General features: G+C 43.0%; 1 protein-coding gene across 1 annotated transcript in view; it reads left to right on the top strand.

The window, feature by feature from the left end:
• Nucleotides 1-18,550, top strand: part of arhgap46b (Rho GTPase activating protein 46b) — a 226,097-nt gene that overhangs the window by 78,794 nt on the left and 128,753 nt on the right. The window contains exon 2 of the mRNA XM_072243542.1: nt 14,650-15,087. Coding sequence (XP_072099643.1) covers nt 14,650-15,087 — 438 coding nt within the window. The remainder of the gene's footprint in view (nt 1-14,649; nt 15,088-18,550) is intronic.

Here is an 18,550-nt window from a genome sequence, read left to right as displayed (position 1 = left end):
TGCAGCGGGAGCTCTTCATGACTTATAAAGCACCTTCCCAACATGTCCTGCTGACCAGTGGAAGTCATAAAGGCCGCAAGAGCATAGGGAACATGGCCGGTTGGAAGTTGCCCTCCAAGCCTCACCATCCCGATCCCAATGTATCGTTGTTCTACCTTGAGAGTAGTGTAGTGGTCAGCACAACACTGTACAGTACCAATGACCCAGGTTCAATTCCCACCACTACCTTTAGGGAGTTTGTACGTTCTCCCCGAGGCCACACAGGTTTCCTCCAGATGCTTCAGTTTCCTCCCACAGTACGGTCGGTAGGTTAACTGGTAGGTTGGTAGTTAACTGGTCATAGTAAATTGTACCATGATTTAGGCTAGGTTTAAATCAGGGGTTGCTGGGCTACATGGCTCAAAGGGCTATCCCATAAATAAATACGCAATCTTCTCAGGGAAAACTAGGGATGGAACTGCTGGCTCAGCCTGCGAAGCTCACACCATTGAATATATGGGAAAAATGGTCTTAAAAATAATTCTCTCAGCTTGGGGCGTTGGAATTTGGAGTTTAATTCTGGTGACCTCTAAAATTTTGTATATCCTCTCTCTGAGTGTGTGTTGTTTCCTCCCACAGTGCAAAGTTGTCCCGGTTAGTAGGTTAATTGGTGATTGTAAATTGTCCCATGATTAGGCTAGAGTTAATCGAGGTTGTGGGATTGCTGGGGCGGTATGGCTCGAAGGGCCAGAAGGGCTGATTCCGCACTGTAGGAGTAGTAAGCAGCCCTCGATCCCAGGGGACTATGGGTTTGGCCCTCTGGTGGACTGTGTCCTCTCCAGGGCACAAGCCTGGGCAGGAAGATTTGAAGAACCGGCTGTTGCCCATGCAACAGGTCCTCCCTCTCCACATCACTGATGTAGTCTAAGGGAATGGCAAGTGCCTATACAGCTTGGCACCAATGTCGTCGCACAGGTTGCCAGAGTGAAGTTGTAAACGTCAAACTGTCTTAGGGACCCCCAGCTCCCGATTTCTTCCTCAGGGTTTACTCCTGAAGCCTCTCCCATGGGTGGGTACGGCTGCAAGGCAGAAGAGGTTTAAAATCAGAGTTTTCCTTCTCCTAAGCAGGCTGCCGCTCAAGGCTGACGAGCCTCACCTGCCCGAAGCAACTGGTTCTGAGGCGCCAGTGGTCCACCATTGTCCCCCCTTCTCTTGTCAGTAGAAATAGTTCTGCCTGGCCTAGTAGCTAAGCCACACGTGAAGGCCAAGAGTAGGACTTGGTTGTCAGAGGCTGTGAGGGACGCATACAATTTGGAGTACTTTTTAGGTAGTGCAAGCTTATCCCCACTACCACCCCCAGCCATGACAACCTTGGGAACCACTAGATAAATAAATAAATAAATAAATGAAACTCAATCAGAATAAAATGAGAAAATAAAAAAAAAATGCTGGAAATACTCAGCAAGTCGGGCAGCATCAGAAGGAGCATTATCCTGTCAGGTTGGTGATAATACAAGGTGATCAACCTGACCTGCTGAATTTTATGATATTTTTAGTTTTATTTTATTTCATATTTGCAGCATTTTCCATTGGCTGTGTTTCACAGAAGGAGTTGTGGTTTGTGCCTGCAGGTCTGTTATTAATTCCCCAGTCCTATTATGTGAACTTTGCTGTCCAGGACTAATATTCGGATGCGAGTCGGGTGGCAGAGAGGAGTGCCGGGGTGGGGTTGAAATGGGAGCCCTGAGACACCAGGTGAAGGTGATTTTATTCCAAACAATTGGTTTATTGATCAGATTGTCTCTCTGGTGCTTCCTGCTCTCTCCCCTCTCTCTTCCCCTTTTCCCAACCATGATTCCCCTCTCCGTGCACTTTTCCCACCCATATCAGAATCAGGTTTATCATCACTCACATATGTCATGAAATTTGATTTTATTTTTTGTAGTAGTACAGTGCAATACATAGAAGTACTACAGTACTGTGCAAAACTCTTAGGCATCCTAGCTCTATATATATATATATATATATGCACAGTAGTGTATATATACTTTAATAATAAATTTACTTTGTACTTCAGACCACAGTGATGGAATTGCTTCATATTTTATAAGCTATTTTTTTCTGCAGTATGTCGTGGAATTGGACAAAGTAATTGTGACCACAGACTCTGGAAACCAAGCTACTGATAGATTATCTTTATTTATCTTCTGTGATGCATAAGGAAATTCCTTGCAGTAATGAAATCCAGTAGGGGAGAGTGAGTGCTCTGGAGAAGGAGAAACAAAATTATGATCTGGTATTGTGTCTGTGATGTACTTGTACCCCAGCGTTACTTTGTAAAGGAAAGTCATGAACTAGGCAATATTTGGTTACAATTTTCCATGGAACTGATTATGTTTGCGTTCATTACCAATGAAATGCTGGATTTTATCCATTTCCCTGGGTCTGGAATGCCACCAGGGCAAAATATTGTCTGCTTCTGATTTTTGAGGGATATTTTCCATTGATGTGGGCTTGGGGGGTGCCGGGAAAGGCCAAATCATTACCTCTAAATTGCAATGTTCACCTGGGCTGAGGTGTGAAGTAGAACGTGATGGGGCTGAGGGACCATTGGTATGATAAAATGGGCCCTGTTGGCTGTCTGGAAACCCACTGTCCTTCCAGCTAAGCATGAATGAGTGTTGCCTCTCTTGCCTGGTACTGAGAGGTGCGGTCCGCTAAAGTACAGCCTGTGGGGAAAACCTAGCGTGCGTGCCCTGCAATCCCTGACTTGTTTGTGCAGAAACTGCAGAAGGACTTGGGCAACATATTAAGTCATAACCAAACAATTCTAATGTGTTCCACCAGCAATGTATTTCTCATGTTGTGCTCTTTCTTAGGATTTACGATACTGAACTGTGTATGCTTTTTTCATGGAATAAAGTATATATTTCTAAATAGCAAGGTGGTTGCATAGAGGTTGGATCTAGGATTGGATTTTAGTTTTGAGGCATGTCTAGACATTTTGCTCTTGAATGTTTATCTGTGCTGTGCTAACACATAACTTTTACAAACTTATGCAGTGAGTCCTGTGAAATACCACGGTGTAACAGTGATACTGGCCACAATTCATCAAGCTAATCTAACCTCTAGTACTTGGTTTTGTTGCCTGGATGAAATTTGAAGATCAGCAAATTTAAAAAAAATTGGTGACAGAGGTTGTAATTTCTTGGAAATGTATCAGAAGTGGGGGAATACAGAAATTCAATCTGCTGTCTGAATTTATCATTTTCTTTGGTTTAGACGGTGAATAATTGTTTTTGTGAATGTTCTTCCCTCTTTGGGGATATTTGTTTCATCGCACTGATTTTCTGTTGTCTGGCTTTGAGAGTGCAATATAATAAAGACATTTTTTACTTTGCTCAATCAGACATATTATCTAAAATTTGTGTACATTTATAGTTGAATGTCAAGAGAGTTCAATAAAGGTACTTGTCATTGTGATTAAGTTTATTTAAAAATAACCCCCCTAAAGATTAAAACAGCTCAACTGTAAATAAATAGCAAACGCTTTACTTTTCCCCTTTCTGGGACTTCAGTTTTAGCAAACTGCTATTCTTGGATATAAAATACTTTGGGTCAAAAATAGGAGTTCCATGTGTAAAGGCAAGTCCTTTGCAGAGAACCTTTGCTCTGTCTGCCACAAAAGCAGGATTGTCCATTTCAACTGGATGTCCCATTCCCATTTTGACATGTCTGTCCATGACCACCTCTACTTCCAAAATGAGGCCAAACTCAGGTTGACAAAGCAATATCTCATATTTTGGGCAACACACATCAAAGTACTGGTGAACGCAGCAGGCCAGGCAGCATCTCTAGGAAGAGGTACAGTCGATGTTTCAGGCCGAGACCCTTCGTCAGGGCAGAGAGAGCAGGGGGCAGAGAGAGCGGGGGGGAGGCGGGGCAGAGGCAGAGAGAGGACGGGGAAGGGAGCAGAAGCCAGATTAGGGTGGTGGGGGAAGGAAGAGTACAAGCAGGCAGGTGGTAGGTGAGTCCAGGTGAGGGGAATTAGGTAAAATGTGGGGAGATCATAGGTGGAAGAGGAAAAGAAGTGAAGGAGGAATCTAAGAGGAGTGGCAATGAACCCTGGAAGAAAGAGAAGTAGAGGTAGATGGTGGTCAGGTGAGGAGAAGGGGAGAAGTTGCGAGGTTAAAGAAATCATGCCATCAGGGTGGAGGCCATCCGGACAACTAGCTCTTCTTTCAGTTAGTCCTGATGAAGGGTCTCGGCCTGAAACGTCGACTGTACCTCTTACTAGAGATGCTGCCTGGCCTGCTGCATTCACCAGCAACTTTGATGTGTGTTGCTTGAATTTCCAGCATCTGCAGAATTCCTTGTGTTTGCGTTTTTAAAATCTCATATTTTGTCCAGATGGCCTCCACCCTTATGGCATAATTTCTTTAACCTTGCAACTTCTCCCCTTCCCCTCACCTGACCACCATCTACCTCTACTTCTCTTCCTTCCAGGGTTCGTTGCCACTCCTCTTTAGATTCCTTCTTCACTTCTTTTCCTCTTTCACCTATCATCTCCCCACATTTTACCTAATTCCCCTCACCTGGACTCACCTACCACCTGCCTACTTGTACTCTTCCTTCCCCCACCACCTTAAGAGAATCATGGTCTGATCAGGGACAGTCAGCATGGCTTTGTGAAGGGCAGATTGTGTCTAACAAGTCTGATAGAGTTCTTTGAGTAGGTGACCAGGCATATAGATGAGGGTAGTGCAGTGGATGTGATCTATATGGATTTTAGTAAGGCATTTGACAAGGTTCCACACGGTAGGCTTATTCAGAAAGTTAGAAGGCATGGGATCCAGAGAAGTTTGGCCAGGTGGATTCAGAATTGGCTTGCCTGCAGAAGGCAGAGGGTGGTGGTGGAGGGAGTACATTCAGATTGGAGGATTGTGACTAGTGGTGTCCCACAAGGATCTGTTCTGGGACCTCTACTTTTCGTGATTTTTATTAACGACCTGGATGTGGGGATAGAAGGGTGGGTTGGCAAGTTTGCAGACGACACAAAGGTTGGTGGTGTTGTAGATAGTGTAGAGGATTGTCAAAGATTGCAGAGAGACATTGATAGGATGCAGAAGTGGGCTGAGAAGTGGCAGATGGAGTTCAACCCAGAGAAGTGTGAGGTGGTACACTTTGGAAGGAGAAACTCCAAGGCAGAGTACAAAGTAAATGGCAGGATACTTGGTAGTGTGGAGGAGCAGAGGGATCTGGGGGGTACATGTCCACAGATCCCTGAAAGTTGCCTCACAGATAGATTGGGTAGTTAAGAAAGCTTATGGGGTGTTAGCTTTCATAAGTCGAGGGATAGAGTTTAAGAGTCGCGATGTAATGATGCAGCTCTATAAAACTCTGGTTAGGCCACACTTGGAGTACTGTGTCCAGTTCTGGTCACCTCACTATAGGAAGGATGTGGAAGCATTGGAAAGGGTACAGAGGAGATTTACCAGGATGCTGCCTGGTTTAGAGAGTATGCATTATGATCAGAGATTAAGGGAGCTAGGGCTTTACTCTTTGGAGAGAAGGAGGATGAGAGGAGACATAATAGAGGTGTACAAGATAATAAGAGGAATAGATAGAGTGGACAGCCAGTGCCTCTTCCCCAGGGCACCACTGCTCAATACAAGAGGACATGGCTTTAAGGTAAGGGGTGGGAAGTTTAAGGAGGATATTAGAGGAAGGTTTTTTACTCAGAGAGTGGTTGGTGCGTGGAATGCACTGCCTGAGTCAGTGGTGGAGGCAGATACACTAGTGATGTTTAAGAGACTACTAGACAGGTACATGGAGGAATCTAAGGTGGGGGCTTATGGCAGATGGGGTTTGAGGTTCAGCACAACATTGTGGGCCAAAGGGCCTGTACTGTGCTGTACTATTCTATGTCTATGTCTATGTTAATCTGGCTTCTGCTCCCTCCCCTTTCCTCTCTCTTCCCCCTGCTCTCTCTCTCTCTGACCCCCTCTGCCCTCTCTCACCCCCTGCCCCTCTCCCTCAAGCCGTGCCACCCAGCAGTCCTCGAATTTAATCCTAGCCTAATCACAGGACAATTTACAATGACCAATTAACCTATCAACCGGTATATCTTTGGACTGTGGGAGGAAACTGGAACACCTGGAGGAAATCCACGTGGTCACAAGGAGAATGTACCAGCTCCTTGCACACAGCGGCAGGAATTGAACTTGGGTCGCAGGTACTATAGAGTGTCATGCATAACCATGCCACCAGTACTGTGTGTATCTTTATTCACTACGCTATTGGAAATGTTTGCACTGGAGAGAGTGCAGAAGAGATTCACCAAGATGTAGGCTGAATTGGAGGTGTTTAGTTACAGGGAGAGAACACATAGGCTGGGCTTGTTTTTACTAGATCAAAGAAGACTGAAGCAAGGCCTGATAGAAGTAAACAAGATTATAAGTGGTATAGATAGGATAGATAGTCCAAATCTCTCTTTCTCATGATAGAGGTATCAAAAACAAGAAAGCATAGATTTAAAATGAGAGGAAGAAGTATTAAAAGAAAATCTCAATATTTTATTTACACAGTGGTTGATAATTATGCTGGAATCAAATAAAATTATTAATTTCAAAAACAAGAGAAAATCTGCAGATGCTGGAAATCCAAGCAACACATAAAAAGCTAGATTAACTCAGCAGGTCAAGCAGCATCTATAGAAGAGTACAGTCGACACTTCGGGCCAAGGTCCTTCAGCAGTTCCTGCAGCATTTTGTGTGACAATTACTCACTTAAGCATTTTTTAAGATGTAGCTTAACTAGGCAAGGGTGTAAAAAGATTTTGTGTGAATGAGTGAAATGAATTCCTGTAAGTGGGTGAAAAGGTCAGCATTGATTATAGAGGGGTGTGGAGCCTGTTTGTGCTGTAGGACCCTGAGGTATGGCTCTTGCCTTCTGAGATATTTGTAATATTAATAACGTGAATATGGATTATGTAGTTCAGGTCTGGGTGCTTTCATTTCCGGTTTTCAACTGAATCTTAGTTTCAGAGGAATCATTTTGTGTTTGTACTCGCCTTTCCTGCATTCAGTTGGAACAACTGTTTTTTGACAAATACTGAGCTGTGATGGAGATAGCCCTTGGGGGCTAGGGGGTTGACTCTCTAATCGAGTGTTAACATGCTTCAGCATTCCTAGTGGAAAAGAACTCGTCTTGGCTGTGTCATGTTTAAGCGATTTGGAAATCTAACATACTGGTAGTAACTTGTCTGCTTCTGACATTGCACTGCTTATTGGGTTCACGTATCGTCTTGAAGCTAATTGCGTAAAAAACATAATTTTCTGTATTGATGATTTATATATTTACAGAGAAACATGTCACTAATACACTGCAGGAAATACCTGAGTAAGTTGATCTAAATAACTAGCCTGTTAAATTGGTAACTCCCACTTGATCACAGTCATCATAGAGTTGATTAAATATTATAGCCGGGGTCATTTCTTAACCTTTTCCACTGTTCTTCTGTGTTTCTCTCTGTCCTGCCACGGCACTGATGTCTCTGAAGTGATTGCCGCGCTTTCTTGCCTTCACTTCTGGCATTTGTCTCTCCCATCTGCTCTCTCATTCATGTCCAGTCCTGATGAAGGGTCTGAGCCCGAAACGTCAACTGTTTGTTCCTTTCCATAGATGCTGCTTGACCTGCTGAGTTCCTCTAGCATTTTGTTTGTGTTACTCTGGACTTCCAGCATCCAAAGAGTCTCCTTTGTTTCTGTTCTCTCAGTCTGACGGATGACCTGTATTTAAAAACATGACAAGTTGGGTTGTGTTGTTCTCTGATCTTGGCAATTTACTTGCAAGTATTTCATCATCAGTGCACTTTTGATTGTGGTGTGTCCTCCAAGTGCTTGGCCTTTATTGATCAGCTGATTGGACGTCATTTCGGAAACTCAGTTGTGATGTGGGGAGGATTGGTTGTGAAGTGACCTTCATGTGTTGTCTTTAATTTTGGCCGCATCCGCTCATTAATAAGATCGAGGTCTACATGTTTGTATACAGAATTGTTCATGTAAAACCATGATTCTACGAATTGCCTTGCCACATGTTTGCTTGCGCCATGACACTCACTGATGCCCAGCCGAATCTGTGCCCCTCTCGGTCTTCATGGGTAGACTAGGGAGAGTTGGTCACGGAACTTTACAGCTTCAGATCTGTCATTTTTCAAGCCAACTGGAATGTGTTTGTGCTCTGTGAAACTAGAGTATTTTCAAGGGTACTCTTGGGTAAATGAAAGTGTAAAATTAGAAGGTTGTGTGGTTTGATAGTGGGTACATGAGATTGGAGGAAGAAAGCCTTGATTATTTGTTGATGCTTGTAATTACTTCCTCATTCAACATGTCGTCTGTGTAAGAGGATATTGAACTGGTCTTGCAATTACAGTAATAATCCTGCAAATATTTGATAAAATTCAAAGTAAATTTAGTATCAAGTTACCTTTTTGTCAACATATGGTACCTTGAGATTTGGTTTCTTGCAGGCTTTCACAGTTGAACAGAGAAATTCAAAGTTCAAAGGTTTCAAAGGTATATTTGATGTCAGAAAGGTATACAATATACATCCTGAAATTCTTTTTCTTCGCAACCATCCATGAAAACCGAGGAGTGCCCCAAAGAATTGATAACAGTTAAATGTTAGAACCCCAATGCCCTCCTACACATTAGCAGCAGCAAAGCAATGATCCCTCCTCCCCACCAGCAAAAACAGCATCTGCATCCTCCACCGAGCACTCAAGTGTGCAGCAAAGCATCAATAAAGACACAGACTTGCAGTATTCCAAAGAGTACTCGTTCACCTGGTAATTTGACATACCACAGGCTGGCTCTCTCCCTCTCCCTCATAAGGGAAAAAGAGATGTCTCCATTTCACAGTGAGAGGGCAGACATAACAAACAACTCACTGATTTACAATGTTAAAAGTCCATTGTGTTGCTTTTTCTGAGGTCTGTGCCCAAAGAGCTGTGGTCTCTGGACACACAGCCAGAGATCTTCCGACTCCCACGACACACTGATTTCCTGCAGAGGTACTAACATCGAGTCCGCCCACCTCCAGAGCCACGAAATCCTGGAACTCCGAAGGCGAGCTAGTCTTTTAGGCCACGTCCTTGGTGTATCAAATAACGGCCGGTCGTGAGACCCTGACAGCGGGTCCCATTCCCACAAAGAATCGAAGGCAGTACATTTTATTATCAAAGTACGTATGCTTAAAGCAACCTTGAGATTTGTCTCCTTACAGGCAGGCATGAGACAAAAAACCCTAAAAAAAACCCATTAAAAACTAAAGAAGACAGTCCAACGCATAGTGTGCAGAAAGAGAGAGATAAAACAAATCGTCCAAGCAGCATTGAGAACTGAAGTTCACAACGCCAGCATCACTGCAGCTGATTCAGAAGTCCACTAGTAGCAGGCCTTGGTCTCAGTTCAGCAGAGAGTTGAGCAAACCCCACGGAGCAGTGAGCCGAACTGGCCTGTCTCTTACCTCCAACCCCAAACACCCTGACCATTTCTATCTGGACCGGCGCTTAAAATGACCAAACCTCGGATCATCGAAAAAGTACACACAGTACAAACAAAAACCAATGTGCAAAGAAGACGAACTCTGCACATTTTTAAAGAAGTTAATAATACTGAGGCTGTGAGTTGCAGAGTGCTTGAAAGTGAGTCCATAGGTTGGATAGTATTGGAAAGTAAATGTTAATGTATATTCTACTTCAAGATTCAGGTTTATTTATCACGTGTACATCAAAGCATATGGTGAAATACATCATTTGCACTTACAATCTTAACTTAAGCTTCTTTAAGTAGTTCACACTTCAAAGATCAAATGAAATGTATTAAAGTACATGTATGTCACCATATACAACCCTGAGATTCATTTTCTTGAGGGCATACTCAATAAATCTGTAATAGAGTAATAACCATAACAGAATCAATGGAAGAGTGCACCAACTTGGGTGTTCATCCAGTCTGCAAAAGACACCAAATGTGCAAATGCAAAAAGAAAAATGTAATAATAATAATGAATAAGCAAGTAATAAATATCGAGAATATGAGTCCTTGAAAGTGGAATGCAATTTATAATTCTGGTTACCATATTAGAGGAACTAGGGATCTGAAAAGTTGCTGGAAACATTTATGAGGTTAGTACCAGAAATGCAAAATTGTACCAGACAGGGAAGAGTCATTAAGCTTGGGGAAAGACGTCATATTGAAGCAGTCTTCTGAGTTTTTAAAGCTGGAAAGAATATACTTACACTTGGAAAGAGTGAAATCTAGAAGTTATTATGAGAAGATTACTATGAAATGGTGGGTGCAAGAAATGAACACCAGCCAAGGGTGGTGGTAGAGGCAGATACATTAGGGGTATTTAAGAAAGTCTTAGGTAGGTACATGGATGATAAAAAAGAGGAAGGTTATGTGAGAGGGAAGGGTTTCATTAATATTAGAATAGGTTAAAAGGTTGGCACAATATCATGGGCTGCAGGGCCTTACTGTGCTGTAATATTCTACGTAAATTAAATGGGGATTGGGGAAGGATTTTCATACCAAGAGACTGGTGAGAATGTAGAATGTCACTATATATCAAGGGTTCCCCTGATTATACCATATTTACTCCAGGCTGGGACCCCCTGCTGTGGAGTATATTTGTGGCAAATGTTGGAGATGCATTGAAGGAGGAATTTAATGAATTTGTAAAAGAGAACAGTTACTCTGTTGGGTTTTGGATTGAGACTCTAGTGGAACAGAAATACTAGCTGAGAGCATTAAGACTGAATATCTGTGCACTCTGAATACCTGGTAATGACGTACCTGTACATGAGGTTCCAGTTTGCAACACATCAGTGCTAATAATGTTTAGAACTCAGTCCTGGAGAAGAAGACTTCTGTGAATAAGGGAATCCTTTGGCAAGGAGAATTAAGCCACATTGGTATGGGTCATGAAGCTTTTATGATCCAAAAGTTCTTCAAAAGTCAAAAAAGAGGCCTAAATTGTCCATTTTATTAAATGTTACAAGAACAAAGAAGAACAAGAAGGAAAGTCGCCGAGAGAGCAAAGACCAGACTAAAAAGTAGTCGTGATCTTCTCAGACTAGAGATGACAAAATTCCATTGATACCAGTTAACCAATAGAATTCAAGTAGTGTGACACCTGCTACTGGAAACAAAGAAGTTTCTAGAAAAAAAAACAAGCAACTGTACTGTAATTACTGGAAAATTCACTGAACAATTACATTTATATGGGTGATTTTATAAAAATACAAACAGGCTTAGGAAAGTTAAACTACAAGAAAAACGAGCCTGGAACATCTCTGTGACACAAAAGATCACGGAGAAGTGAAGTGAAAAGGTCTAATTACAATCAGATTTCATTTTGTAAATTATGCTTGTCAAGCAGATAGAATTATTACCAACACATACAAAATGCTGGAGGAACTCAGCAGGTTGGGCAGCATCTATTGAAATGAATAAACAGTTTGACATTTTGGGCCGAGAGCCTTCTGCAGGACTGAAAAGGAAGGAGGAAGATGCCAGAATAAAAAGGTCGGAGTGGGGAAGGAGGATGGCTGGTTGGTGATAGGTGAAGCCAGATGGGTGGGAAAGGTTAAGAGCTGAAGAAGAGAGAATCTGATAGGAGAGGAGAGTGGACTATTGGAGAAAGGGAAGGAGGAGGGGACCCAGGGGGAAGCAATTGGCAGGTGAGAAGAAGTGAAAGGCAAGAATGAGGAAAAGAAGAAGCGGAGAGGGAATTTTGTTTTACCTAAATGAGAAATCGATATTCATGCCATTAGGTTGGAGGCTACCCAGATGGAATATAAAGTGTTCATCCTCCACTCTGAGGGTAGCTCATCCTGGCACAAGAGGCCATAGATCTGCATGTCAGAATGGGAATCGGAATTAAAGTGTTTGGCCACTGGGAAGTTCCATCCGATAGAATTAGACAAGGGTGAAATTAATAACGAATAATGCTGCATTGCTGATGTGATTTGAGAGAGGGGCCAGCACTGATGGATAGGTTTTTGATTTGTGATGCTGGAAAGCAGAGTGAGCATTTATCTTCTCGGGGAGGTTAATGGAACCAAACAGATTTTTCATTGGCTGACAGTGTTATCTAGTCAGTAGTTATGCTGCAAAAGTTGTTTGATGTGTGCAATTAGTGTCTGGGTTTAGGTTGTGGTGCACAATGCAGTTGAGTGGCTAGTTCCACTGAAATGCCCAGTGCATTACAACAAGTAAATACCATGTTTATGGGGCCTCTTGTGCACTTTCAGTAGTGTGAGTTTGCAAGGATAGTAGAGAGCCTCATGTGGTCTGTTATTCAAGGAGAGAAGAAATCAGACTCTAGAAATTACTAGTTTTGAGAGTTTGCCATCAATTTTAAACAAACTGTCAGGAAATTTTATACAAGATGTGATTAATGTGCACATGGAAAGGTTGGCAGTTAGTGGGGAATTCCTTTTGGAAATTATTGGCACCATTTTAGTAAGTCAATTGAAGCAGTGACTGGGATGATATATCTCTGAGTTTCCAGAAGGGATTTGATGGTGTACCACACAGGAAGTTGCTGGATAAGATAAGTTCAGACGGCGTTGTTGAATGTGACTATATCATGGTGGAAAGGTAATTCTTTGAAATTTTGTGGGCAGAGTGCTGTTACCAGATTAACTTGATTAAGATTGACCTTTACCCAAAGCTCCAGTCGGGATTGTCACAATTCATAGCTTTTATGACCAGGCCGGGATTTAGGAGACGGTGTGATAGCACAATGCCAGCGACTTAGGGTCAATTTCTGCCACTGTCTGTAAGTTTGCCCATTCTTCCCGTGACCATGTGGGTTTCCACTCCGGGTGTTCCAGTTTCCTCCCACATAACCTACGTGTGGGTTAGTAGGTTAATTGGTCACATGGGTGTAATTGGGTGGCACAAGATCGCTGGGCCAGGTCCCTCAATAAAAATATAGAGCTGACATCTGATATCCTTTCAGTGTTGACAGATGCAGACTAGTGCATCTGGGGTTGGTAAACTTTTTCCATTCGTACTATGCTGGGGTAGTGGTAAGGAGTTAACAGTTCAAGCAAGGGACGGGAGCACTGAGAGTCACGCATATCACAGATCCCACAAGCAGCCTGCATCGGGTATGGAGGAAGCCAGTAAGATTTTGGTTTGCATTGCTCATATTGTTGAGCTCAGAGTGAAGAATTCTGATTGCACATAATATTAGCATTTGGAACTCATGTAGCGTTATTTCTGTTTCTAGGTGATTTCAGGGTTGGAGGATGAGCGTGGGTCTGTGTGGCTACATTATGGGTGTAGCCCTTGTCCATTGATAGGCAGAGCAACTTGCCCTTTATTTCAATGTTCCTTCATTGCCTTTGTTCTCATTGCAGAAGCCTGAGACTTCACACACAAGTTCAGGAGCTGCTTCTGTTCCTCAGCCAACAGGTTCTTGAACCAACCTGCACAACATTCACCCTACCTCAGCTATGGAACACTATGGACCATAAGACATTGGAGCAGAAATAGAACGTTCATCCTGTCACATCTACTTTGGCATTCCATCATGGCTAATTTAATCATTCCCTCATAGCCACCTCTTTTGATAATTTAAACCCATTTCTAATTATGTTGTTTTTGCATTAATGTCCTGGTTTGTACAGTGCTCTACTTCACTGTCTTGTATAATTTATGCTTTGTGTGTTGTGACTGTACATGCCTGTAAAAAAGTTTTCATTGAATCCTTAGCTCACTGTAGTCGTGCACATGACAATAAAACTCAATGTGAGCTCATGAATTTCCTTGTACTTCTACTGCCTAAGTGATGACCTCACAAACCGCACCTTTCCTTCTGTCCTCTAAATCTTCGTTTATGCTTTTCTCCTTGTTTGCAACCTGCTTTTTTGATCCTCCTCTGGTCTCTCTGTTTCGTCTTTGCTCATGTCACTCTTACAGTTCTAGCTTCCTGTACTGTTACAGCCAAGCAGTGAGATGTCATCCATATGGATTTTGATCTCTTAGAGCAGTCTTAGCATCAAGCCCGGCTCTTTTTCTACTACCTGCTGTCCTTGACATTATTCATCAGCATAGGAGTTGCAATACCTTGAGTGTCTTAAGACCATGAAACATAGGAGCAGAATTAGGCCGCTTAACTCTTCATGTATGCGCTGTCACTCTTCTATGCTGAGGCTGTGCCCTCTGGTCCTAGACTCCCCAACTATAGGAAACGTCCTCTCCATATCCAGTCTATCTAGGACTTTTAATATTCCCTCTCAACTTCACTCATGGTCACCTCAATTATTAGTACAGGCACTATCTAAGGTAATTAGAGATCTTATTTCCCAATGGAATCAAATTACCTTGCCTGGCATCTCAGGGCTGGGTGTGTCTGCACCTGCGGCACCTACACTCCCACCCTTGGCACTCCCACCCGCACCCTTCCCGCAGCTCTCCACCTTTGCCATTACCAACATCCTTTGCTTCTGCCTGAATAACGATCTCGCTCTTTGCTCCACGTTGTATATGTATGTGCCTAAGACTTCTGCACGGTACTGTTGTTTCAATGTTTTGATGTGGATATGAGCAATAAAGCTAATATCTTTAATCTCTCTTTACTTTGCACTTCTAGCTCAGATTGGGTGGAGATTATCGAGCCTAGGACACGAGAACATATGTACGTTAACCTGGTGACGGGTGAGTGTGGCTGGGATCCACCACAGCACATGCGTGTCAGGCAGTCTAGTGAGAACCAGTGGTGGGAGCTCTTCGATCAAAACAACAACCGGTTCTATTACTACAATGCCCTCACTAAGCAGACGGTCTGGCATCGGCCGCAGAACTGTGACGTCGTCCCTTTGGCGCGGCTCCAGGCGATGAAGCGGAATTCCCAGTCAGACGGCCGGAGCCAGGCGCCCGGGGAAGGCGCTCAGACCCGAAGTAATTACAGCATCGATGGTCGTGCGTTTTCAGCCCAGCTGCTGGGGATTCAGGGTATGGAGAAAGGAAGCGAGGCTGCTGGTATCACACAAGATCAACAGGATTCAACAAACAGGAAGGAATGTGGAAGGTAGGTGGTGATATTTCTTTTCTTACCTCTGCCTTGTAAGCTAAGCAATCAAGCCCAACAACGAAGGATCCTTTACACAGTATAACACAAAGTTTCATGGTTTTATAAAGCTTTGTTCATACGGAATTTGTAGAATTATGAGCAGTTTTGGGCTTTATATCTGAGAAGCGATATGATAGCATTGGAGACTGTCCAGAGGAGGTTCACAAGAATGAAAGAGTTAATGTATGAGGAGCATTTCATGGCACTGAGCCTGTACTCTCAGGAGTTTAGAAGAATGAGGGGGAGATCTCATTAAGACCTATCAAATATTGAAATGTCTGGATAGAGTGGGCGTGGAGAGAATGTTTCCAATAGTGGGAGAGTCTAGAACCAGAGGGCACTGCTTTGGAATAAAAGACTATCCCTTTAGAAGAGAGATGAGGAATAATTTTAGCCTGAGGATGATGAATCTGTAGAATTCATGCCACAGACAGCTATGGAGGCCAAGGTTTGGGGTATATTTAAAATGGAGGTTGGTAGATTTGTCAAAGTGTCAAAGGTTATGGGGAGAAGGCAGGGTGATGGGGTTAAGAGGGATAACCAGTCATACATGATTGAATGGCGGGGAAGACTTGATAGGCTCGATACCCTAAATTTGCTCCTATGTTTTGTGGTATTGTAGTCAAGTGTCTTTGGTAGCTGGTTAGTGTATTTTTTTCCCCAGTGTGAAAATATCAATTACTGGAGGGCCTAGGTTTAAGATGGGATAGGAAAAGTTTAAAGGAGATGTGCAGGCCAAGTTTTTAAAAATACAGAATAGTTGATGTCTGCATCACCCTGCCAGGGGAGGAGATGAAGCAGCCATGACAGCAGCACTTTTAGAGGCATTTAGACGGATCCATGAACCGGCAGAGAATTGAAGGACTTTGAAGATGTGCAGGCAGATGGGATTAGTTAGGATTACCGTCACCCATGGCACAAGCGTGACGGGCTGAAGGGCACGTTCCTGTGATTTACGGCTCTAAATGGAGGGTACCACCACAGTCCAGCCTGTCAGCACCGAGTGCAATGAAAAGCAAATTTAGAACATATTCACCTGAAGAATGGTCACGGTCAAGCAAAACTTCACGCTGAACCGTACACGCAGACATCAAGACCAGCTAGATTTTAAATGTAGAGGGAGCCTTCAGGACAAGGAAGTTATCTGCAGATCCTAGAACGTAGGCAGCTGAGGTGTCCTTGAACCCCGAGTTGGCAGAGTTTGGAGATCTTGAGGGGGTTGTCGAGCTGCCGGTAAGGTAAATTACAGGGAGAAGTGAGACTATTGTTCCACTTAGAAACAAGTGAGTACCATAAAATTTTGTTGGCAGCAAATTGGGATGTTGCTTAGTGAATGCTGCTGTGTTGGGAGTTCTGATCTGAGCAGCAAGGTTTCGAATGAGCTTTGGCTTGCATCGCCGGGAAAATTGAATACTCAAGCGACCAGTTTTTTCTAATGACTGATCACAGCTATGTTCATTTACACACTTTTTGGATGTTTGAAAGCAGTCACAGGAATTGTTTATTGGTAGCCAATGAAGAGTTTACATTTTAGCTGCTCATCCTGTACAAAGGTTAAGTAGAGAGTGCTACCACAGTCTAAACTGTGACTACTGGGTATCGGAAAGGTACAGTGAAAGGCAGGCTTCCAACACTTCTACACCAAAGAATGGTCACCATTCGGATTGGAGCTTAAGGTCAGATAATGCAGACAGAAGTCCAGTATGAAGGGTGTGGATTTAGGTTATTTCTCAGTCATGGCTTGTGAAAGCTGAGAAGTCATTTTATAAAAAAGATGCGGACTATTCTAACTTATATTTATTTTTCTGAATTGATTTTAACTGAATTTAAATGTGAAGTTCTCAGTGCTGCATTCCTGTTTGCCATTTACCTGGGGCTGAAGTTGCAGTCTTTTTGCTTTCAGTAGTCGTACTTCTATTAAAAGAGTCACATTCTCACAAGCTGGATGTCTAAGGTTTTCAGAGATTGATACAGTTTCTGTTCAGTAGGAATGTTTTGCATATGAACGCAGCTGCATGCTGTTTTTATCCTGGAGCTGTAAACTTGTCCAAGTGAAGTCTTGGGGCATCTACTCCTTTCCAAACTTCCTTGGCTCTGTGCCACTTTCTTGACATTGACCCACCTAAGTTGTTGAACAAAACAATTCTGTCTCATCCGGATCTCTAGTGGCGCTGTGGATTGATTAGTCACTGGGAAATGGTAACAACCCAGTGATTTTTCTCTCTGCCTGACTCATCCATTTGTGTCTCTTGCTCGCTCTCTCTGTCTCTGTGTGCTTCTCTGTCTGTGTCTCTCTCTGTCTCTCTCCTTCTCTCTCTCCTCTTTATTGTGATTCAGAATACTGTTGCTGATAATCTGCAGTTCATCAAGTGATGTGATTGCAAACAGTATTCCAAATAGTTGAAAGAAACAAGATTGATTATAAATTAGTGTTGTTTAATGATGGTGTGGCTTGTCATGCACGAATTTGGGGTACAATACTGTGATTAGAAGTTTGGAATTAGGCTGAAGAAGGTAATATAATGTAGATAAATCGACAGTGAAAGTTAATATCTGCGTACACTTGTTATGAGACTGGGGAGTTCATCATGTGAAGGCATAGGGTCACTTTTAAACACTGTCTGGATTCTTAACTGAAGTAATAGCTGGAACAGTTCTTCCAACTACCTGTGGAAAGGGTCTGCTGTTGCTTCCATATTTGATCTTTCTTCCCCATCACTGTGTGTATCCATTCCTGCTGGACATCTGATGCGGAGACATGGGCTTCTTCGGGCTAAACACAGCACTCTTCAGCTTTACCGGAGAGTGCCCTTTGGGGTGGAGTACCAGAAACTCTGGAACCACTTGCATCCAGAGAAAAGATTAAGGCATCAAAAAATGAGGGAAGATAGAATTTTACGTGGGCTGGTACAATGAGATAGTATTGGTATTGGCTTATTTTTGTCACATGTAGCAAGATACAATAAAATGCTCATCTTGCATGCTGTTCATACAGGTCAAATTATTACACAGTGCTGAGCTGGAATAAGGTAAAACAATAACAGTGCAGAATAAGGTGTCAGAACTATTGAACAAGTGTAAACTATAAAGTGCAAGATCATGACGAGGTAGATTGTAAGGCAAGAGTCCATCTTATCATACAGGAGGGAGAGGGGAGAAGAGAGAACGTCCAGGGTAGGTGAGCCTTGTTTATGCTGGGAGCTTACTGAGGCAGTGAGAAATTCAGGCAGAGTGCATTGAGGGGAGGCTGGTTCTTGTGATGTGCTGAGCTGTGTTCACAACTTTGCAGTTTACTACAGTCACATGCAGTTAACCAGGGGAGGTTTTCAGTTTAAAGCTGGTTATTTAAACTTGACGTGTTGTCTGATTTTGTCTGCTTAGGGTGTGTACAGTACAGTAGTGCATACAGTACTGTGCAAGG

This window comes from Mobula birostris, chromosome 2 (assembly GCF_030028105.1).
Source record: "Mobula birostris isolate sMobBir1 chromosome 2, sMobBir1.hap1, whole genome shotgun sequence".
Taxonomy (NCBI): domain Eukaryota; kingdom Metazoa; phylum Chordata; class Chondrichthyes; order Myliobatiformes; family Myliobatidae; genus Mobula; species Mobula birostris.
The sequence above is the reverse complement of the archived record's forward strand: the minus strand, read 5'-3'. Positions and strand labels throughout refer to the sequence as shown.